Source organism: Tamandua tetradactyla, chromosome 8 (genome assembly GCF_023851605.1).
Source record: "Tamandua tetradactyla isolate mTamTet1 chromosome 8, mTamTet1.pri, whole genome shotgun sequence".
Lineage (NCBI taxonomy): Eukaryota > Metazoa > Chordata > Mammalia > Pilosa > Myrmecophagidae > Tamandua > Tamandua tetradactyla.
The window spans coordinates 8,115,164-8,139,695 of NC_135334.1; the positions used below are offsets into that span (position 1 = coordinate 8,115,164).

The 24,532-nt window shown below is 43.5% G+C and overlaps 1 protein-coding gene across 6 annotated transcripts in view; it reads left to right on the plus strand.

Annotated features, from left to right (window-relative positions):
• ETS1 (ETS proto-oncogene 1, transcription factor) overlaps positions 1-23,814 on the plus strand; it is a 128,974-nt gene extending 105,160 nt beyond the window's left edge. For 4 of the 6 annotated variants that reach the window (XM_077112463.1, XM_077112464.1, XM_077112465.1 and 1 more), the window contains 3 exons: positions 3,386-3,646; positions 21,343-21,461; positions 22,417-23,814. In XM_077112463.1, the coding sequence (XP_076968578.1) occupies positions 3,386-3,646; positions 21,343-21,461; positions 22,417-22,632 (596 nt within the window). In that variant the 3' untranslated portion in view covers positions 22,633-23,814. The remainder of the gene's footprint in view (positions 1-3,385; positions 3,647-21,342; positions 21,462-22,416) is intronic. The other 2 variants (XM_077112467.1, XM_077112468.1) reach the window with 1 other exon arrangement.
• The last annotated feature ends 718 nt before the right edge of the window (positions 23,815-24,532 follow it).

The following is a 24,532-nucleotide window of genomic DNA, read 5'->3' on the forward strand; positions in this document are numbered from 1 at the left end:
ACAACTGGACAAAACAAACTTTTCTGATGGGTAAATGGGAAAGAAGTAAAAGCAGGACAGGGACAGAAGAAAGCTAGTGCAGGTGGTACCGAGAAGCCTTTAGATACAGAACACAGGCCAGGCTTGGGTCTGCCCATTGATGGTTTCTGCTTAGTGGCTCACCATGGTGGTCCCTATTCTGAAGCTCTCAGAGAAGTGTCCAAAGGTTTCTTTGCTTTGAATGACTGTGGACCATACGCATTGTCATTTTCTTGGATTGTTCAGGCTCCCGTCTCTTCCCTAGGGGCATGGGTGCCGGTAGACCTCACTTAGGGAAAGTCCCCAGTAAAATCAGAACTTGTCATCTTCCCTCTTCGGCCCAAGGGTGTTTGTGTTCAGCCTGTGAGAATGGGTGGGACCAGTTTTGCCTTCCCCTTTCGGACTCTCTTTTTATTTTTGGATGTACATCTATTTTAATACACACACATGGTATGTGTATGTGTGTTTATTCTCAGGCAGGTCAAGGTGTTAGAAAGACTTTCTTTCTCTGGGGTGTATCTGTTACATGTATGCCATAGGCTGAGCTCTGGGTTTGGGGCTTAGCCATGTTGTAACTTTGGGGAGATCCAATCTCGCAGTGTTTTAAAATTGCGCCTGGCTTTGCATTTGTCGTAATTATCCCTCCTCCACTCTCTTTCTTTTGGCTTTTAATTTTGGACTCCTCGGCCCCTCCACCCCCAGCGAAGGACCATAGACCAAACAGTGATCCTTACAAAGGAACAGTGAGGTGTTTCTCCCTGGGTCCACTCCCTTTTCCTCCCTCCAAGCTTCAGGTCACACAACCTGAAGTCGAGGCCAGTTTATGTAAGACTTTCTGCCTGTTGAAAGAGCTGGCCATAGGATATGATCCAAGGGCCGATTGACTCTGTTTGAGATGGTGTGATTGGTCTAGACTGAAAGCTTTACTCTTGGCTGGTTACTAATAATAATAGCCATAGTCTTCACGCAGTGCTTTACAGCATACAAAGTGCTTCTGTGTCGCACGCATTTGCATTCTAAGAATGGTCTTTGTGCTAGTCTGCTCAGTGGGCGACTGCGGGGCGTCCCAGCTACTGGTTTGGAGTGGCCGAGGTCTGATCAGTGGAGTCAGAGTGCTTTGGGAACCTCTTGTGGAGGCATTTCTCAGAAAAACTTTCTGTCTTAGAGGACCTATGCTTCTCTGCATGAGCACAGCCGTATAACTGAGCATCTACTCCAGTTGGCTTCAACCCATTTTTGCAGGAAATACTCATACATGAAGGTTCCCAGCTTCAGGATTATGAAACAGAGCTAACATGAAAGCAGTCTACTGCTATAAACCACAACTGTCAACAAAGTTGCCTTTGGCTTATGTTTGAGAAATTGCCAGAGAGTAGTTGTGGCTTTATTTAGTGCTCTTGTTTGTTGGAGACTCCTTGGAGACTCAACCATCTTGCTGTGGAAATTCAAGTATCCATGCCCTCCACTTATAAAAATGGCTTATATATAGAGAGAGAGTCCTCTCAGAAAGATTCAAGTGTAAATACTGCCTAAATATCGGTGACCTGGTGTGGGGCGCTCTTCATAAAAATATAAATTCTCTTTTTTAGGCTTTAGGCATGTTTGGCTCACGGAGAAATTGGACGACCATTAAAATCAGTGGCTGGCGTGAGCAAACAGCTTTTTATGAGATGCCACAGAATGTCCTCTTTTGTTAAAAAAGAAATATGGTGTTCTGGTTGTGGGCTGTTTTCCTGAGTTATTGAATGTGAATTTCCAGAAGGGACAGTTCCTTCATTTTTAATAGTAATAAAGAGTTGCCAGTGTGATAGTGGGCTAGAAAGGAAAGGCTGATAGTTTGGTGAAGTTCCTCAGTTTGCCTTCTGGAAAGGACCTTCCTTCAAATGGGTTGGGGGAAAGAGAGAGCTGAAGGATATAAACTAGCTTCTTTCTGTTAGAAGCAATAATGGAAGAGACAAGAGGTTTGGAAAATCTAAGAGTGGATAATACAAAAATTATGTACTTAACTCTGCATTTTGGGGCAACATATTTTCCTTTCTAATAACTATAAGTTTATTTTGGCTTCCGCACCTATTCAAGTTTTGACTTTCACTGTTTTAATCAATTCTTACCTACATGTAGGGTAGAATATGCTGAAAGTACCCTAGTGTACAGGTAACCTAAGCTGGGGCTTGAAATTTATAGATTAGTCACCCATGAACAATTGAGAACTGACTTATGGATATTTCTCCATAAACATCTGTCACTTTCTTTTGCCTTTGCCTTTTGCTGAATTGAGCTGGCCACCTAGTCTTTGTGATTTAATTTAGGTTGCCTTACAAGTGTCTGAAAGAAGAACATGGGGAACATTCCCAAGAAACTTTAAAGCTCACAGATGCGTATGCTTTCCTCCAAATTTTTTTTTTGTTGTTACTCTCCTTTTTAATGGACGTTTTGCCAATGGAGATTTCTCTAGGAGCTGTTGTGCAATCACTGCAGCTGTTTATAACCTGGTTTGGAAAATTAATGAACTTGCATGATCTTGTGGTCAGTTAAGAATGCCTGAAGCAACTCACAGAGGAGAAGGTTTCTGACATTGCCATGGACCTTAGCTCTTAATCAGCTCCTTTGTATTTTATTGCACAGTGTTCTTCAAAGTATGTTTTCAAGTACCCAATTGTAGTTGGAGAAGATAAAAACTACGGATTTCTGTTTAGAAGAGAAATGGAGTTTCTTTGTGCCCTGGAAAAAAGTATCTCATAACTTCTTTAGCTATTTGATAAGACATACAGGCAGTGCATGCATCTCATTTTAAAATAGTATTTGGGAAAAATGCTAAAAAATAACACTTTTATTCCAATGTCAAGGAAGGTCAATCTGCTCTTAGTCTAATGGAATTTTTTTTCTTATGACCAAAATATTTTGCCAAATTGGGTCTTTGGAAATCAACTCATTGGCTTGAGTTAGAATAGGGAATTCAACATGTCACTGCTGTAATTTCTTCATCTATTATTGGGTGTAATGCATCAGCCAGAAATCCCATAATAACGTGTGTGCTTCTTGACTTTTTGTTTCTGGCTCCAGAATTCTTGCTGTCTCTCTCTCTCTCCAACAGATCTGAGTAGCATTTGACTCTACTCTTCTGTATTAAGAACTACAAGGCAGATCAGCAGCATGGGCAAGGGCTTGTAGATGTTGGTCCAGGAGAGTGGCTTTGCTTCAGTGCAAACCCATCCCCTTTTAAGCTTCCCTTCCCTCTGGCCTCTTCCCCTTCCCTCCTTCCTGTGGCTCTGATTAGCAATCTGTCCTCGGATAAGAGGGTTTTTACAGTTGTTTTTTCCCAATCCCTCCTCCCCTGTCCTCTTTCCGCCTCCTCCTTCACCTCCAGGTAAACTCGGGGGCCAGGACTCTTTTGAGAGCATAGAGAGCTACGATAGTTGTGATCGCCTCACCCAGTCCTGGAGCAGCCAGTCATCTTTCAACAGTCTGCAGCGTGTTCCCTCCTATGACAGCTTCGACTCCGAGGACTATCCGGCTGCCCTGCCCAACCACAAGCCCAAGGGCACCTTCAAGGACTATGTGCGTGACCGTGCTGACCTCAACAAGGACAAGCCTGTCATTCCCGCTGCTGCCCTGGCTGGCTACACAGGTAGGCGCCCTGCCACCCCCGAGGCAGCCTCTGTGTGTGCTGCTGGGCCTGGGGTCATGGAAGGCACCATGCACATATGCCCGGAGACTGAGCAACTCTTTCTTTTTAGGGGGGGAAGCGGGGGTAAGATTCTGAGAGTCCTGGCCAGTCTCTCACGCTTATTGCACTTGTGAATAGCCACTGATTTTTGGAAGCAAACAGTATCAGTCCACCCCAAGGGGTTATTTCCAAGAGTGGTAGGAAAAAACTTATATCTTTGACCCTTTTCCATATCTGGGGGAAGGGAATTATGATGATTTGGTGTTCCTGGAAACTCTGCCTGGTGGCTTAGCATCAAGGGAATTTTCCTGGCCTGCTCTTGGGAGGTCTTTCTAAACACAAAACCAGCAACAGTGTCTCTGAAAGGCATAATTGAATGGCCTAGACTCTAGGCTCTTCTGTAGTACAGCATTCATTAGGTTAGCTGTTCACATATGGGGAAAGTGTCCCTCATTCCCCTAAAATCTGTTCAGAATCCTCACAGCCTATATAGGAAACCTTTTTTTTTCTTTCTCCTTCTCCTCTCTCACTTAGCTTTATTGTCCTATTTAGATTTTCTTTCAGGACTGGAAAGTTATGGCATGGTGAGTGAAAAAAAAAATCCCAGAGAGAAATGTAGGCCCAGAGTTAGGGCTTAGATTGGAATTCTGGAAATCGAGCAAAAGAAATCATTGTTAAATGGGTGGTATCACAATCACACACAGCCCAACCTTAGAGATGTTTGAGAAGTCTGTCTGAGAAATATCCAAGGAGCATTCATGGGTTAATTATTAGACACTTCCTTGTAAGGTGGTGGTGACTTCTGAAAATTAACTAGTATGTCATTAGTGGCACTTATTTTAAGCTCTCATTACTCAGCTTGGATCTAAACCTCTGTTCTCCTATAATTTCCTCTACCCTGGACTGGTTGCTATGCGGGAACTCTGAATGTGGATTAGGAGGTTCCCTAGCTGAAGAGAGACAGCAAAATCTGTGTTTTTCTTGAGGTAACTGGTATTAATTATGTGCTGCAGCTTAATTACTGTGTTTAGGGCGGCCCCAGGTCTTTCGAAAGGAAAATCAGCTGATGTTTGAGAACGATTAAGAATAGTGAGACAAATTAGTCTCCCTTCACAGATCAGGAATGTGTTCTTTACATTGAATTCCACAGTTCAATATAATGATGTGGTCTGTAGGTGTACAGAAATCTTATTTGCATAGACTCATAGACCTTAAAGGTCTCCTACCTTATTCTTGGGACAATATCTGCATGATCGTTGCTTGAACATCTCAAGTAGGTAGGAATATGCTACTTTTCAAGGAAGTCCTTTCTCATCTCCCATTTAGAAAATCTAATACCTAGCACATGTAACACTTTCTGGGAAGGTGCTAGAAATACAGCAGATTATTAAACAGTTTACTGGTTTCCATTAAAGACATATGGGATGAGGGAAAGCATCTTAATTCTCTCTCAGGTTGTACAGAGCACTGGCTCCTGTTTAGTTATAACTTCTAGGTATTTTGTGAAGTCCATGCTAGTTAAAATATCCTGATGGAGGAGGGGGCAAGCACCGTTTCATTAGGAACAGAAAGGAAGGGCCAAGGTAGCTCTACAGTGACCTTATGGCCCTTGGATGTGACAAGATGTCTCTAAATAGTAACACTTATAAGATCAACTACTATGGTGGGTGGTGACTCTATACCACCAGCACTCTCACTTCCAGTACTAGATCCTCAGCCTGGCTTCTCCTGGTTAAATATATCCCTCTCTACTCCTGACATAACTGCCAGCATCACCACCATCACAGTGGTGGCTTTTCTCCAGGGCAGCTCCCATCATTCTCTCTCTTAGCATCTAGGTATTTGATGTTGAAAGTGTATTGCTAGTTTTTAAGACCATAAGCTTTGACATTTGAGTTATGTTCAAAGAAAGCCCTGAGGCTTATGTGCTAAGGTCAGCCTTCTTGGATGAAATTCATGGGACAAGTGAGGATCCGTGGTCTCAGTGAATAAGGTCTAGAAGCCCCCAGAAATAACAAAGGCTGGTCCGCAGCTCCAATAGCACGCCCTCAGAAAGGGTTGCATGTGCTAGGTATTAGATTTTCTAATTGGGAGAAATGATAATAGGGAAAGAAGAGATGATTGTACCCTAACAATCCGCAAGCAGGACTTAAAGGGCTTTGGCTAGAGCGACCAAAGGGCCTTGACATGAATTATCCAGGGCTCCTGGGGTTCTTCCTGAGAAAATGAAAGAGATGAATAGGAAATTCTGAAAAACTAAGAAAGCGTGTGATATACAAATCGCGGTTGTGAAACTGTTATCAAGGTAACCAACACTTAATGCTGCCTGAGAGGCTGCTCTCCCAATGATACAAACACCAAGCCAAATAGATCAGGGCATCAAAAGCTCATTTTAGCACAGAGAGAGGTATGTCCTGAAGGTATGCGTTATGTTTGATGTTCTTTCGGATAGATTGTTTAATAGGTGCTTTTCTGACCTCCCTCCCCTTCTTCCTTCCCTTCTTCCCTCCTCCTTTCTTTCCTTCCTTTCCTCCTTCCTTCCTTTCTTCCTCCCTCCCTCCCTCCCTCCTCCCTTCTCTTCCTTCCTCCTTTCCTTCCTTCCAAACATGGGACAAGAAATAAAACCTTCAGTGAGTGGAAGAAAATGGAGAGTGGCTATCAGTTTCTGATCTCAAAGACTAAAGTGCTCATTTGAATAAAAAAAGATCTTGCCATTGTGTTGTTTCTCCTTTACAATGGGAGATTTAAATTTTCATGCTATCTCAGATGGTGGTTGAGACCAATAGCCCAGAAAACAGAAGTCCCCTGTGCCCCCTCCCAACTCTAACACACTGAGTGATTTTAGGCAAATTCACCCTCTGCTTTTATCTACTTTTAGTGAAGTAGAAGTGCTCACCCCTTTCTCTTGGTGATAGGAGATCTGTGAAAATGTAATTGAGCTAAATCAATTAATTAAATAAGTGCTAGACCTTGTGGCTGTGCTTCAGGGCGTGGGGGAGCCTTCAGCTATAGTAAAGCAGTTAATTCAGCAAATGTTTCTGGGTGCATACTTAGCGCAGAGAAGTTCTCCTAGCCCTTCAGTTCACTATCTACCGTACCTTGAATTCAAGCTACTGTAAGCATTCTTTAGACTTGAACTGGATTCTCTTATTGTGCCTAAACTGAGTGAAGGTTAGGATTTGTGAGGCACATGGGGAGCAGCCCAGAACTTTGAAGGTTTTTTTTTTTTTTTCCTGTGTTCAATGTCTGGTGGACATCTCCCAGCATTGCAAACTGATCCTCCATGGAGGTTCCCTGGCTCTTGGATCCTTTCTCATTTCATATGCAGCCCTAGGGAATGAGGAAGGGAGTGGACCATATCCCTTTGACCTCCTACCCCCCACCCTCCACCCAAGGAGCAGACAGTGATCGAAGTATCTATAAATGGATCTCTCTGCTGTATGTGGACGTTTTAAGACATGCTCAGGTTTGGAAAAATACTTGGAAAGTGGAAATCATTGCACAGATGTTGGCAGTACTTTTTTATTGCTCATGAAAGTCACACGTATTCTCTCTCAAGTTCTGCCTTCCTTTTCTCTCCTCTTAATGTTAGGTTATTCCCAACCCTGGGTGCCGTGCGGTAGGAACCCCTGTATTTTTCTATCACTGGCACTTGGCATAAACTAAAGGGTGAATGAGAACCATCTGTCTGCCACTGCACTAGAAGCCCAGGTTTTTGTCCCTAGCACCTCAAAGGAATGCATTTTTCTTCTTCATATGCTGTCTTAGTTCTACACTGTAAGTGTGGAAATCAGTTAGAAACTGGATTTTCACATTCTCTTGCACAGTTACATTCTTCCTCTCAAGATAAGAAAATTGCATCAACCTTCACTGGGCTCCCATGGCAACTTGTTAAATTAGGTCAAGATGCGGGGGCAGATAACGTGGCTGGAGAGCCTGCCTTTTAGCTGAGTTAAGACTACATCAAATGCAATGCTGACTTCCGCCAAAATGTACCTTCTTTACCTTACTGTGAACTGCTTATGGTTACCAAACTGATACAATCAGAAAGCTCTGTTTTCTCTTATTGGAAGATATATTATGAACCCCTGTAATGTATTACAAACAGACTGAGAGAAGTGGCCCAGTGATTTCTACATATTTTGTAGACTTAAGGAAAAATGCTTCTCAGATCCTTGAAAAATAAAGACAACTCTGATTTGTTTTATTTTATTTATTTATAAATTTAAAATTTTTATTTTTATTTCAGTAGTTATAGACTAGTATACTGGATGGCAAATAGTATTTTTCCTTCTTCTTTTCCCTCCACCCGTATTTTATATATGAGGAAGCTAAGGCACAAAAAAGTGACTTATTAAAGGCCAAATAATTCCCGTCTGTTCAGAAGGAAGCTCTGAAGTTAAATCCAGATGTCTCAGCTGAAAATGAAATCTTCTCTTCAAGTGAAGGGATGAGAATACTCAATGGTTATCTCACATGTCTCCTTAGCGTAATTAGGAATGTTGACTCCCACTTGTCACTAATTAACATTTATGTATATCAATTAGGGGTATAAGAAAAGGAGCAGAGCTAGCCTTGGACTCCAGTTAGGGTTAAGGTTCAGTAACTCACCTTTACTGAACTTCAGATGGCCAGTCTCAGCCTCAGGGGAGCAAACAGTCCCTCCCTGTTCTGAGTTGTCACAGAGCTGGGCTGGTGGCCACACCCTTGCTTTTAACAAGGAGGTGCACCTGCCCTTCCAGGTGCAATTGTGAATGGAGTGGTCAAGGACTCTTGTTTTGTCAGTGGAGTCTGAGAAAGTCTAAGCCCCAAAGCCATTCATTATCTGTAACAGGGCTGTGTTTTATAGTGGAGCACAGATTTGTAAACAGACAAGCCCTCAGTTTCCTCAAGGCTAAATTTGGGCCTCTCTGGAATTCAACTTCTAAGTTTATGGTATGAGACATCACAAAAAATACATCAGTTTGGGAAAGGGAAACGCTTCCCCTCTAGGTCCTCTCAAATTGCTTCCGGTTTATAGCCATGTTGTAGAGGGAATAAAAAACCCCATTTAGGGTCACGCAGTAAGAATGTCCCAGCCAAGGATGGAGCCTTGGGGTGCTGGCTCCGAATTGAGCGTTAGGGTTCTGGAACCCAAAACTACGGCTAAAACAGGTTTTTGAAAACAAACATCTTCTCTGTAAAAGGGAGTTCTTCGAAGCGCTTCAATTCAGAATGAAACTTGAGATTTGGCAGCCTTACCCGAAATCTCAGTTTTCTGAAGGAAAGCCGGATTGCAAGCTAATGTCAGTGTTGTCTTGTACTAACCACTACTGAGAGAACATTTAGTTTGAGCCAAAGTTTGTGATAAGGAGAGGGGAGGGAGGTCACTGAAGCAAGTTGGCAGTGCAGTGTGAATTTGTGTAGAAGATTAAAAAAATCCTAAGCCCGGAGGTTCAGGTGAGACATATGGGTATGTTATTAGAAGTAGTTGAGGGCTTTTTTGCTGAGCAAAACTCTAGAATATAATCTCTGGACCTCCATGCAAATGCTGTTGGCATCGGATGGTGCGAATTGACTAAACCCAAGAAGGACCAACTTGTTGACATGAGCTGCCGTCTCATCCTCTGGTGCCCATTTTGCCCAGTAGCTGTTTTCCACAGGCCGACCTAGAGGAAGATATGTGATTTCCCAGAGGTTTTGGGCTGAGCAAAGCTAGGATATCCTCCAGGTGGAGGATGAGAGGAGCTTGGAAATGAGGAAGACAGCAGAGAACACTATCCTTCTTGCTCAGAGGCCCCTCTCATGCGAGATTGTGGGAAGCCGCAGGATCCCTCATCCAGAGTGGAGCTTCCTGCCAGCCTGCATCTTGGAAGCTGGGAGGGTTTCTCTGTGTGCAGTATTTGGGGTGGTTTGGGGTGAGTGGAATGTACTTTGGGATCTCCATGGAGTTAAAGGGTTCACATGCACCCCAATTAGAATATTGATTGGAAAATATCCTAACCAGGGGCACTGGGGAGGAAAATTCCTTGAAAGGTTTGAAACTGGATAGAAGGAGAAGCTTTCCCTGCATTTGTCTCCTAACTGATTAGCTTTGGGATAGTCTTCTCTTAATCGTCTTCTGCCAGTAGAAAAAGACCACATGGTTGAAGGATTCAGCCTCATTATTAATTATTATCTAAAATATCTTTTAAAAGGTGGGAAACAGAGGATCCCTGTTTCTATTTGGCTGCCTCTGAAGGCAGAGGTTGGATGAACCACCTCATGGCTGGCTTTAGGCCCCAATAGTAACCTGCAAGCTGTCTTGGGGACAGAATAGGTCCATTTGTACTTTACAATAAACCTCCAACCCTGATGCTGTTTACTGCTCTTTGAGGCCTAGTGGGACTTCGATCTTAAGGAATGATAAACTGTCCCAAGTTGACCTGTCTTTTCTGGGTACAGCCCCCATGGCCAGTTTTGAAGGTGTCTCCGAGTCTCCCATGTGTTGTTCACTGTTTTCTTTAACAAAGTCTAACTACCAGTGATGGAATTGAGCAGAAACTGCTCTCGATTTCCACTCTGTCTCCAGCCTGAAGCTCCCCTTTTTTTGCCTTGGAAGTGAAATGTTTCCACTGAGCAAAATTCAGCTGGAGTGTTGGGGAGGCGTCTACACGAGGCCATGTTGCCTTTGATCAACAGGTCTTAGAAACTCCCCATGGCCTCCACTGGGAGAGGCCCTGCCAGAATGTCTTGCGTTTGCCCCTTTGGCAGGCCTCCCCCTTTTCCCTACATGGCCTGCCCTGCAATGGAGAATGAGCACCTGCTCCTTGCTGTAGAGGTTCCTTTCAAGAGTGTCAAGCTGTGCCCCTTCCTGTGTCCCTAACTGGATTTATGTGACACCTGTGGATCGGATGGCACATCAGCACTTGCTCTTTCCCTTGGGTAGGCACTTCAATCTCGAATCCAGGTTAAACAGATCAGTGGGTGTGCACCCCTGCTGGGTCACCATTGGGTTTAATCAGTGATTGCATTTCAGGCACTGTGGCACATAGACACTGGAATGTGTCCTGGTTCTGCCACTTGCCTCTTGGGTGATCTTGGAAAATTATTAACATCTCTGTGCCTTGGTTTTCTCATCTGTGAAATTGTAATAGTAGTTCCTGTCTACTTATGATTAGGATGTTTAAATGAATTAGTTCATGGAAAGCACTCACAACAGTGTTAGGTAAGTGCTAAGTGCTAGATGGTATTAGTATTTCATATTCTCTGAACTTTTTTTTCCAGTATAATTTGAAGTTCCTTGAGGGCAGGGGGCGAACCATTTTATTTAGAGAATTACAGTAATTACTGACAGTGTTGTGGGCACAGCAGATATTTAATATCAGATTAGCTCACTTCAGCTATTCCACCCAACCCACATGTATTAAGCTCCTACTGTGTACCAGATTCTTGCATTTACATTATTTCTTTTAACCATCATCAGCAACCACAGGAGGAAAGTTCTCTTATCACTGTTCTACAAAGGAAGGAATTGAGGTTCAGAGTGGGAAGGGGGTCTAGCTCAGAGTCACACAGAAGGTGCCTTTCAAAGCTTTCGCAATGTCAGGCAATCAATAGGAACATGTCTGATACTTGTGGCGTGTTCATTTGTGTCCACCAAGAAGCAGACCCAAAGATGGAATTAGATTTGAAGAAATATATTGTGGAAACATCTGTGAAAGTCAGAGGGAGGAGGGACAAAGAGAAAGTAGGGCCAGCTGAGTAGGCTCAACATCTGCTAAAGGAGAAAGGGAAGGAAGGAGATTGGGCAGAAAGAGACTCCAACTGCAGCTCAGTTCCAAGAAAGGTTCGGCCAACCCTTGAGCCACAGTTGCCATTGGAGGAGTCCACATCTCTCGGGAGTGGCCCACATGTCTCCCCCTTGCGCGGTCAGTACAGCGCACAGCCCCGGGAGGCCTGGTATCCCTGGTGTAGGTTCTAGTCCTTGAAGCTCCTGTAACAGGAGAATGTCTGAGAAGCACATTCTCATGGCCACCACAGGTAGGAGGGCTGCCACGACAGAGCTGACCCATGGACGTGACTTGTCAAATAGGCCAGTGCAGCTTGTCCATTGGGCTGGTTGTGCCCCAGGACCCAGGACCAAGGACCCTGTCCTCTTGGTGGCCCACGACAGGCTGCAGCATGTGTTGTTGACTCTAACTAACCCAACTGCCTTGTCTTCTGTCTGACTCACCTCTCCCTGAGAGTTGATGAAAGTGAAAGTTCTCCTAAGGTGACTGAATGTGAAAGTTTAAACTGCGAAACTGGGATGGGACTCAGTTTGCCCGAGAGAAGCTCATAGGGTGCCACTGTGCGGAGGAGTCTGCCATTCAAAGGCGAGGTGGGTGCCGTTTCTTGTGAAGGTCTCCCAAAGCTAGGCTCTCTACCCTTTCTTCTCTAAAGGCGTAGGTAGGACACTTTCATCTCACCACGTTACGGCAAAATAAAAAGTATTTAGCAAGCCACCAACAATTCTGTTCTGAATATTCCATTTTGTCATTCAGTGCTATCTGGCTACAGTGCCTTATATTGGAGGGGGCTTGGAAATTGTTTGCTGGAAAAATGCTCGAAAAAATGCAGCTCCCCAAAGATCACCTAAGGTCCGGTTCCCCTCCCTACGAAGTCTAATGTGTTCACATAGAAATTCTAGATATGCCTGAGAAACTTAACTCCGGGGCTAAAAAAAATTGCAGAGATTGGGTTGCCAATCCTATTGAGAAAAGATGAGACTTCAGACTCCTAAGGCCTCATTCTCCAGACCTAATCAGTAGACACAGCTTTCTTTCTGTTTGTTACCTAGATACTTAGGGAAGCATTTTCTGTAGACACTTACACTGGTGAGAAAAAAACGTTGCTTTGGTTTATATCAAAATTCTCTCACTCCCCCTCCCACCCCAAATCCAAACCTGACCCATCTCTGGCAACTTCTTGAAAGAATCGGTTACCTAGAAAACATCAGGAGGAAAAAGCTATAAAAGAAACCCACTTCCTGACTTGGGCTCCACTTCTTCGCTGTCCAGGTCTGTGTCTGAGTGTTGGGTTTAACATGGGTAAGGAGAATTCTTTGTGGGTTTAGAGGAAAGTGGTGGCTATGTTTGAATATAGCCTGCGCCTTTAAGAGAGGAGCAGTCTCCCTTCTCAGGCTGCCTCCCACACTTGTGTACTTGAATACATGCAGATTTGAGGAGCTGGAACAGAAACGAGTGTCTTTACCCTGTCCTTTAAAATTGTCTAACTGTCTTGTTCTCAGGCCCAAGACAAGCTCAGCACATGAGCCTCACAACAGGTGGTTCCAGATGGGGCAGCGCAGTGGCCAGTAGCCAGCCAGCTGGGCTTGCTTTGGGGGCTGTCTCATTGATGGGTGCCTGGACCAGACTTCCTGCTTTGGCTTCAGAGGATGCCAATGGGATCTGTCTCCTTAGGCCCAAGCAACCCACATTGGTGGGGAATGCTGCCAAACCCTCTCGAGGTCAACCCTGCGTTAATTACTAGGGGGAGGTTGATGGGTGAGGTGCATGGATGATTAGGGGCAAAGAACACATTTAGGGGAAAGAGGATCTAAGTCCATCTGTGGCCGAGATTTCCCCAAACCATAAATGTCTGTGATACTTTCACTTGCAAAGCAGTTCACGTCTGTTCCATTTTCTGATGTGCACCTATTTTTAATTAGAGCAGGAATTTCAAGGAGATATCTCTCACTTGAAAATTTTTTGAATGGTTACTCTCTTAAACAATTTTTTTTTTTTTGGATTTCACATTTTTGTATTTTAACCTTTTCTTTGTTTTTAATTCTTGGACTTTGCACTTAAAAAAAATTGCCATATAAAAGGCCCATTTAATTGTTGGAGGCATAATTGGATTTTATGTAGGGCTTTTTATCTTTTTATTCCATCTTTTTTCTTCCTTGACATTCTTTGAGAATCCTATTTTTAAAAAGATGTTTTCTGTTATTTCATTCTTGTGTTAAATTCCATCGTTGTATTTTATATAGTTCCCAAACTGCTCTGGCTGTGGTCCCTCTAGGGTCTCTATTTTCTATGTAGAATAGGGACCTAATTTACTGTTCCATTTTAGGAATGGGAAAGCTAAAACCCAGAGAAGTTAAAAGAATTGCATAAGATTGCACAGTGAATCAGGAACAAAGTGAACTCAAAGTCTTGAGTCGCCATTTTGGATTTTACAATGGACACAAATATTTTAAATTTATAGGGTGGCATCATCTCTCTGGCCTCTTCTGCCTGACTTGTATCTTTGTTTCTGCAGTACTTCCTGGTTTCCTTTGGTTTAAAATGTCTGAAAAAACTTGACAATTAAATGCCAGTTTTAATTGATTTGAGAGCTGTTTTCTAGCTGGTTTCCATTCTTAGATACTGGCTGTCTCTGCAGTATATAAATACAAGTTCATAAAGTTGTTGTCCATGATCATATTCACAAAATGTATTTTTTAGTTGTTCCTTGTTGTTATGAGTTGAATTATTAGAATTTACATTCCCAATTGCCACATTGAGTTACTAGCCATTGACATAGGAATACATTTGTAGAACATATTTACTACACAATAATTTCTTAACCCAAGGCATGTTGTCTAGGTATAGGTCATATTAGAAATGAGATTGGGTCAAGGTAGGTGGCAAAGAAAAGACATAATTCCTAAGAACTCGAAGAGAAGAACTTATAGGCATTAAACCAAACCAAAATACAAAGCAGTTCCTATCCTTCCTTTTCTTTTGAAATTCTTCCTGGTGCCTTGATATTCAAGCAGTCTGGCAATATGATATGTTGGATTATTCATCCATCAGGCAGAAGACTTTGTGCAGCTTCAAGTTGAGTCTGCTCCAGGTGGAAGAGGGCAAATACTGTCAGAAAATTTTCTGTTTAATCTGTTATTAAACTTCATTTTATCAGGACTTCATGGATATCGGTTTTGTGAATGATGATTTAGAAGAGGGTTGATAGAGCAAGGGTGGTGTTTAGACCCTGGGGTCACCCTTCCACCCTCAGAGGTGGGTAACCCTACAGTAGTATGAAAGGGAGATATATTTGTGAACCGATGTGTCATTTCTGGGTTTGAGTGTTCTGGGTTCTGTTTTTGCCTTCGTCGTTTGGCTGTGGGTAGTGACACCTGGCTGGAAGGGAGGGGCCATTCAGGCTCGTTCTTCTGTTTTAGGGCCACCTGCCAGATGTGTGCCATTGACACTAAGGCAGTCCTGTTGCAAGGGTGGCCAACCATGAGAGTTTCATAGGTTAAAATAAACGTGGTGCCCTGCCCACATCGAGCTGTCTGATGTGACATCTAGAGGAGGTCTAAAGAGTTTAGCCTCTCAAAGTAGCAGAGTAAACCCCCAAAGGACAGCAAGGTGTGGTTGTTTTGATTTTCGGGGGCATGTTGATGAAACAAAACGTGGCCTGGGAGTCACCCATGTTGTTTGGTCCCAAATATAGTTTAATAGAGAGAAGCAGCTTTGGGTAGTTTTTAACTCCTTACACCGTTCTCCAGTGGAGGATTGTTTCAGTAACTCAGTTCCGTAACTGTTTATTGAGCACCTGCAAAAGCCGGGCCTCAAATCTGGCACTGAGAATATAAGAATCATGAAGATGCAATTCTTGATCTCAGGGAGTCAGTCAACAACAAACGGATAGTTGATGCAAAGCACTCTTCTCCTAAGTTTTGGGTTACAGCAATGAAGAAACTAATTCCCTGTCCTGGGAGCACATATTCACGGAATAGGAGAGATGGACATAAGTAAACCAACAACGCTGCTCTTGGAGTAAGCAAGCCACCAAGGGGACTTCCCTGGAAAGTAGATCTTATTCTGTATAGAAATCAAATTTATATTAGCCTCTCGCGGGAAGCACAGGTGACAGAGTGAAAGCTTGCGGTTGAAATGAAATGAGGAAGGGGTTGAAGGCAAAAGCTACAGTCCAACCCAAGCCGCCTGTTCACTAGCAGCAAGGAGACCATTGCCCCTAGTAGGCAACCTCCAAACCTGGACCGTGAGAAGAAAGACAATGGCCAATCTGTAAATGGAAAGGGATTCTCATCAAGGCCATCCTCACTAACATGTTGTCTTAACACACTGCTATATTATGTTTCTTTTTTTTTTTTTTGACATGGGCAGGCACCGGGAATCAAACCCGGGTCCTCTGGCATCGCAGGTAAGCATTCCTGCCTGCTGAGCCACCATGGCCCGCCCTAGATTATGTTTCTTGCTTCTAAGACTCAGAGTAAGGGACCCAGAGAGCAAGGGGGTTTTAATAACCAACCCTCAACATACGTTGTGAATCTTCCAGTGCCTGGGCCAGAAGAAGGGTCTTAACATGACCAGAGTGAGTAGACATTTAACGAAAGCCTTGTCCGATTTTATGAAATAAGATCATAATATCAGACTTCAGGGGTCGCAAGGGTCTGAAGGAAAGCATCCTCATTGTGATTTAGTCTACTGGTCTGGTTTCTCTCCAGGTACCACCTCGGAACCCTTTGAGGCTGTAGTGTCGTGCTCTTCCAGTCAGAACTGTTAATGGCATACGAAGACTTTTCCTCTCACCCAGAAACTGAGAATTGGAGTAAATTCTCTTCTGCTGGCAGGAAGGGAGGGTTTGAAGGGAGCAGACGGCAAGGGGTGCAGAGACTGAGCGAGATGGGCATGTATGATTGTGTGGCACTCCCCGCCCCTCCACTCTTGGGAAACGAGACTTCCTTCTAACAGGGACCCCTCTGTTGTGGCTCAGAGCTTCGACTTGAGAAGCATAGTTTCCCAGTGATGACACTGGATTCCTGAGGGGTGACATTCCAGGGCAGCATGGTGAAGGAGGCCGTTGACTGCCTTGGGGCCCCAGACAGGGACGCCATTGTGAGTCGCTTTTAGCTTGTGAGGGCCGCTTCCCATGACTGTCACTATTCTTAGCACCATTCTCTGCTCCCTAGGACAAAGGTCGCAGGGACCACAGTCCATTGGGTGGGTGGATGAGGCCTGGCCTCAGGGCCAGGGGGAGGTTCAGAGAGAACGGAGAAATAGACTTGCAATAGTAGGCTATGTTGGAGTGAGGGTAAGAGACGTTGGTGGGCAGACCTAAACTGGGCAATGCAGAAACATCCCCTGGTAGAGTTTATGACTGGGGGCACCAGACTCATTCATTGTTTCCATAAGTCTGAGGAGAAAGAACTTTTGATGGACCTAGACTGGAATGCTGCTGGCAGACGTGTGCAGCCAGCATGCATTCTGACCTCAGAGTTGCTTCCAGCCATGGTTTGCCAAGGGGCCCAGATTCTCCCTCTGAGACCTGAAGTGAGAGAAATACTTTGGGGGAAACCAGGCCCCCATGGGAGCGGCCCACCAGTCTACCAGTCCACCAGAGGAACGGGCCCACCCTGAAGCTGGGATGCTTGCCCTGATCCAGCATTGCTGGCTGGGAGAATAGTTCCATGTCCTCCTTCTATGACTGTCCACCACCAAAAAGACTGTTGAGGAAGTGCTGATAAGGTCCTGGAGAGGAGTCTCTAGGATTAGAGATTTGGATTTTGGAATTTACCAAATTTTCTCATTTGGTAAAATGATGAGTGCTTTCTGGAGAGTAAGCAGTGACTTTGGGAAGGCCCAGGCTAGGGGCCGTATGTATGCCTCTTAGCCCTGGGGTGAGCAGAGAAGGACAGCTATACACGGAGGAAGGGTGGGAGTGGGGCATAGACAGCCTGAGAGTCTTTGACATTTCCAATCAGGAAATGACACTGGCAGGGAAAACAGCAAGAGTTGTTGTGACAGAGGTGTCTTCCTCTGTGAGCTGGTGCCAATGACATGAATTGAAGTCCCCTTCCCTGCTCTAGTCTTCTGGGCAGGAAACCATGGGGAGCTCTTTGAGCCTTCCTCTCCAGGACCTGGAGATGGATTCGCTGCTCCTTGCCCATGGTGGGGACCTACCTGGGTAGACCCTGATCTTTCCATGCCATTCCTCAGCATTATATAATCTGCTGCTTTCTCCCCAAGGGGATTTTAGGGTAAATAGTGTGAGAGAGAAATAATGAAGCACCAGAACCTAATATCTACCATGAGGGGATCCAAGGGTGGTCTCTAGTGTCAGAAGATCCAGAAAACCAATGGCAGTCCAGTACTTGGGACTGCAGGGAGAGGTGGGAGAGATGATATTCTTTATTGTAAGCCAGTTCCCTTTATCCCTTGAATCACTGCAACCAGGCAGTACATTTTTTTTTTTTTTTACTTTTTAAAAAAATTTTGAAATATAACATAGATACAGAAAAAAAGCAATAAATTTCAAAGTACATTGTAAGAAGTTATAGAACAGATTTCAGAGTTTGGTATCGGTTACAGTTCCACGATTTTAGGTTTTTCCTTCTAGCTGCTCTAAGATACTGGAAATTCAAAGAAATATCAATATAATGATTCAGCAGTCATCTCATTTGTTAAATCCTATCTTTCTGTTATAACTCCTCCTTCCCCCAATCTTTAGGGGTATATAGGCTATGTCCATTCTAACTTTTTCATGTTGGAAAGGGGTGTTGATAATATGGAATGGGGAATGGAACTAGCTGATGTTCTTGGAGAGGCTGGCCCTTCTGGATTTCAAGTGTTTTCTAATGTGGGAGCCCATCTGGAAGTTATAGATTTCTGGAAAGTAATCTTAGTGTGTGAAACTTTTCAGATAAAGGCCTAGATGTTCTTTAGGGTTGACAGGAATGGTTTTGGTTGGGGTTTGGCAAACTGTGGTAATTAGCAATATCTAGCTGAAGCTAGCATAAGAGTAGCCTCAAGAATTCCCTCTCGACTCTATTTGAACTTTCTTAGCCACTGATACTTTATTTTGTTTCATGTCTTTTCCACCTTTTGGTCAAGAAGGTATTGTCGGTCCCATTTTGCCAGGGCCAGGCTCATCACTGGGAGTCATGTCTCAATGTTTCCAGGGAAACTTTCACCCCTGGATGTCATGTCCCTTGTAGGGGGCAGGGTGATGATTTTCCTTGAGTTGGGCTTAGAGAGAGGCCCCATCTGAGCAGCAAAAAAGGTTTTCTGGAAGTAACTCTCAGCCGTAACTATAAGTAGATTTAGCTTTTCTGCTACAGAAATAGGCTTCACAAGAACAAACCTCAAGATCAAGGGCTTGGCCTATTGGCTGGGAGTCCCTAATGTCAGTATCAGTCCCTAATGACAGTATCAGGGGTTTTCCTGGTGATAAAGCTTAAAATCCTTCAAGGAACTTTCAGACAGCACACTTTGATGTCAAAGTCTGTCTTGCTCTTATGTTGAGATGTGAATAGGTACCAGTCATGGCCATTTTAATTTTGATCTAAATGGCCTCAGACAAGTTCCATAACCAGATATTGCATCAGCTTTCTTTGCTCTAAGGTGGTAAAAACAAATAGGGTAACAATAGCATCCACCCCATAGAGTTGTTGGAAGGAATAAATGAGATGGTCACTGGTACCTACTAGGAGCACAATAAACTATAGCTCTAGCTATTTTTTTTTTCTGTGAGGAGTCGTAAAGCAACCACTCTCTCTCATGTTGACAGTCTACTGTCTAGATACAGGAAACTGATAGCTGCAGGACTCCAGCATTCATTTACATAGTTTTGGGGTAGTTGGTTTTTCTTCATGTGTCTCTTTAGGGTCCTGTTGATTGTTGCCGTGAGCGTCTTCAGAAAGCCTGTTCTGCCACAAGGAATCTTGTAACCACTTTTCTTTAATTCTTTGGTCATCCTGGATGCCACAATATTTCCTAATAGAGACTTGCTTTCTTTCCTCCTTCTGCCTATTGGGTTGGCTTCTCGATGGATTCTTCATCTCATGTCATGCCCAGTATTGTGAACCCAAGCAGAGAGTTGTAGTCTGGTGACTTTACTCAATTCCCAAGAAACCTGCAAATGTATCTGAGTTGTACATGGAATGGTTTGTAAACAAGGATGAAACGGAGGAGGGTAAGACTTCATCAGAGTAACCTGGGTTGTCCCTCTAAATGTTCATTTATTTTGCAGGCTTTCACTGAATCGTTTTCTTCTAGAATGGGTGTGAAGTGTTCCTTACCAGATGGTTTAAAGGGCTAAAGTTGCATTCTTAGAAAGATGAGGTAGAGATTGCATTTTCCATTTTTAGCTTGGGGTGTGTTGAGGGAGGAGCACTGGAAACCACCTTTGGGAAGTTGTTTCTGAAGGAAGCTTCCATTGGCTGTGGGATGACAATGCTGTTTCCTCATGTGCCAGCAGGGAGGTTGCTATGGTGCCTGGATTCCAAAGGTCTAGCCATTAACTACGACCATCATCACCATTTGCCAGCTGTGCCTTGGTGCAGAATCACAGAATTTTTCTGAACAGGCTTTCCTGTATCTCTAGGATAGAACCAGTAGGTCACTTGTGCCTGCTCACAGCAGAGTGGCCGGGAGTGGATTTTAGGGAAAAGTCCAATGAGATGTATGAATATGAAGTGTGTAAGATATAGCAAAAGATTGCTTTTGTAGACCTATTAAGGGCATTTCATATTTTAAGATTGAGAGTGAACTAAAATCTGTTTCCTTTTGAATCTCAGTTCCCTTTGGATCAGACAGATTTGAAAGTCAGGGTAAGGATTAGAGCTTAGAGAATCAAAGTTTTCTGTAAGAGCTTGAGCATCCCACACTTCATTTTTCTCCATAGACCTGGTCTTTGCCAGCTTCCGGGTCTGCAGACCACCTCTACCCAGACTGTTTCTGAGCTGGTGCTGTAAGGAAGGACAGACATTTAAAGAGAAACAAGGGCAATTGGGCACATATGTGTCTCTTCAGCTACACCCATAAATTAGATAAGAATCACTGGGAGAAACATAATTTCTGAATGGAAAGTTATCCTAAAAGGAAATCTATGTGACATAAATGTAATTTATCACAAATTAGATAAATTGACCACCAGAGTGTACTAGGCCTTCCAAGGCTAAGATCTTGGCAGTGTTGATGGCCGAGAAAGATCATTGTGTGTGTGTGAGTGTTTAAATTAGAATATACGGAATCCATGAGGAATTCCTGAGACAGTTCTCATCGGAGCTCTGAGGAGTTCCTAGGTGGCAACTTAATTCCTCTGATAGTGATGAGACTTTCCTTTCTTAGTTCTAGTGCTTGCCGTTAAGCGTCTTGGGGTGGGGATGGGGAAGAAGAGTGCAGTAGCAGAAAGGACAGCCAACTTTTTTTCCCTTTGAGGTGACCCCATCTCACTTGCAAATCAGGCTCCCTACCATGAAGGAGTGCTTATTAACTTCGACTTCTGCTTTGGAATGAGCAAAGACATTCCTTTGTTAACACTTTTTCTTACTGCTGAAGGCAAATATGGTAACATTGTTTTTGGAAGCACAAAAAATTATGTTGCCCTGGAGTATCTTAGAGGATAGACCTGGTGTTTTCTTTCTAGATTTTGCTTTGCATCAAAAATTGACTGACCCATAACTAAATCAAACCAATTGATACGTTGTCTTAAATTATTTTTTGTTTAGGACCGTCTTCTTCTTTTCCATCCGTTCAGTCTTGTGTGGCACACCTTGGACATTTGTCCTGTCTGTTGCTTTCATTTTCTCCTGGCCAAATGGACTGAGAGAGAAGGGGTAGGAGGGAGTGCTGGGCAATGAGATTAGTGGCTGACCTTGACAGGCATTTGGAGTAATGATGCACAATTGCTTGCATTTCCAGGCAGTGGACCCATCCAGCTGTGGCAGTTTCTTCTGGAATTACTCACTGATAAATCCTGTCAGTCTTTTATCAGCTGGACAGGAGATGGCTGGGAATTCAAGCTCTCTGACCCGGATGAGGTAAGAGGGGAGCGCCTTGAGCTGTACCGTGGTCAGGAAATATGAAAGAGGCCCTTGGGAAGGGGTTTTGTGGGCTCAGATGGCATTTTTTAGAATTAGGATCCCAGTTCTGTCACTTGCTACTTGTATGACCTTGAGCAAGGTATATAACCTGCCTGAGTCTTAGTCTCCTCATTTGGAAAATAAGGGTAATAGCTGCATTATTATTTGTTTTCCAGGAGTAACTGACAATGATGCATGTAAGTGTCTCAGCCTTCCTAAATACCAGGTTCCTTGCCTGTGTTGCTGTCTCTTCCTTGGCCTTATGGCACTGGGAACATGAAAGGGGACAGAGTTCTCAAGAGGTCTTGGAAGATTGGTGCAATTTGTCCATTAATTCCCTCTGTCTTCAAGAATTGCTTAGTGAGAGGTCGTTCTGTACCATGCATGATGCCAAGGATAAAACACAATGAATAAAGTAGACAACATCTCTATTCTGACAGACATGAGAAAATATTTTGCCCTTAGTACAGTCAGAACGTTTCCTGTTGATGAAAGGCAGGTACAGTTGCAATTCAGTTCTGCTCCACTCCCTCCCATGAGGTTTCACACTTCAAAGCAAGAACATTTTACTAATAATAGGGGGGAAAAGGAGAGTCTCTCGTGTTGCATTTCGTTTTTTCAAAATCAAATATTTTGTCCCTGTTACACTGAAGTTCAAGATCACTGCATTTTTATCATCTTAAAGAACCAACTAGGCCACCCATCCTTCCCCCAATCCTTGAAAAATGCAATTCAGAAGCGATAGGTCAAAATATATATATATATATCTTTTATGTACATGAACCTCTAAGCATCTCGCTTAAACATCACCGGTGACCACAGATAAACATATGCCTATGAGTACATATATATGAAATATGCTGTATATTCTTCTTATCGCCTGCTTTTTTTTTCTTTTGCTTTTTCATTTCAGGTTGCCAGGAGATGGGGAAAGAGGAAAAACAAACCGAAGATGAATTATGAGAAACTGAGCCGTGGCCTACGCTACTATTACGACAAAAACATCATCCACAAAACAGCAGGGAAACGTTACGTGTATCGCTTCGTGTGTGACCTGCAGAGTCTACTGGGCTACACTCCTGAGGAACTCCACGCTATGCTGGACGTCAAGCCCGATGCCGATGAGTGATGGGCATGGAAGGAGCCAGGGAAACTTTTGCTGAGACATTTCAATGAACAAACCGCATCAGTCGGACTCTTAATTTTTAATTGTTATTCTATTTTTTATTTTCCAGAACTCATTTTTTTACATTCAGGGGTGGGAGCTAAGTGAGCTGCAGCTATACTCGATTGTGCGTGGTTGAAAAAGGAAAGCCAAGACTTTTGGGGTGGGTGGGACCAGATATTCTTGAGTAAAGTTTCAAGAGAGAGAGAGAGAGGGTCTTCGTAGAAGCCTAAAAATCTGGCTTGAGGGAGGTAGAGATTAACATGCCCAATCATCTTTTTTTTTTTTTTTTTAAACATCTATGAAATAAATGGGTCTTGAGTTATGGACCTGTTTTCAAAAGAAATTGACCCAGCAGGTGTCATGAGACTCATAAGAGGCAATTAATTTGATTTTGCTTTAAGGTCTGGGAGGACAAAAAAATGAGGGTGGGATGAAACACTTTATTTGGGGGATGCACTAAGACTCAAAAACTATTTACCTTTCATTCTACTTTTGAAACAAAGGTGGACTTCAGTGGGGCGGGGCCAAAACTGTTTTTATGTTAAAGTTTATTTTATTAAATTTTGTGCCAGTATTTTTTTTTTTTTCTTAAAAATCGTCTTAAGCTCTAAAGTGGTCTCAGTATTGCGGTATCATGTAAGTCTGTTTTTAGTTGCTGGCTGAGGATTCTGTCACAGTGAAAGGAAACTGTTTATATAGACCCCACTGGAAAAGCAAAGTGCTGCCACTGAAATCGGGGATCCCCGTTCCATGTGAGACTTCAATATGAAGGAGAAATTAATGCGTACAAGGGACCTGTGTACAGTTTTTAAAAATTGTTGTCATACTCATTGACTTGTCTTTAGTGGATTCTCGGGGTTTGGGCTTGATGTTGAAACTGAGAGACATTAAGTCTTTGAACTGAATGTATTTTGCAGCCCCGATTTTGGACCATGATTAGTAGAGGAGCACTGGGGAAGCAGTGGGAAGGAAATCGAAGGAGGAAGATTGACTTTGTGCTTCATGGGTTCTAGACCTCTAAGAACCAACATTACTTGGTTAAAGAGAGCTGAGTGCTTGAGCAATTAGCCCCCCGGTCTTTAAGAAATAAGTCCAGGATACTTGTTCCAAACTAACACCCTCCACAGTTTCCTTTAGATCTTATTTTTCCCAGTATCCCACATTTGTTGCTTCCCAGCCCCCTCTTTTATTCAGTACAGAGAAATGTGCAGCCTTCTGATTGGTGAGTGAGAGAGTAACTGCAGATCAGACATGAGTCGAAGAGTGTCTAATAAAGCCATGTAGACCTGCTGGTGGAGGTAAGAGAGCAGACAAGTAAAACGTGACTTGACTGTCTTCGGGAGGAGAAGTGCAAGGTTTTCCTTTGCAGAACATAAGCCAGTTGAGATTTGCGATGTTTGACATGACTATGGTATGCGAAGTGAGCAGGGCAGACAGAAAATATCAGGACCTTGCACTAGGATCTGTTGCCTTGGCCCAGGGGAAGTGAATATTCATAACTGTGGACAAGAGGAATGAATGACTGGAAGGCAAAGGAAACATAAGGAAAGGAGCTTAAGTGAAGAAAAGAAGCTGGTCCATGGACTCTGAATGCGCCATGATTCTTGACCGCAATCAATTCAGCAGGTTGCGATAGATTATCTGAAATTGGGGCTTGGTGGGCGTAGCCAGCAGCAAATTAGGGACTCCATCCCACCACATAAATGCTCCCCTCCTAGGGTGGTGAAAGCAGGAAGACCATAGGCATTTCACTGAGAGAGGAGAAGAAACATTGAAGGTGGACTTCTCGGGGCTAGCCTTTCTTGGTCTTAAGCTGAGAAACTGGAAGCATGAACTACCTTCTAGCACAGCTTCACGAAAG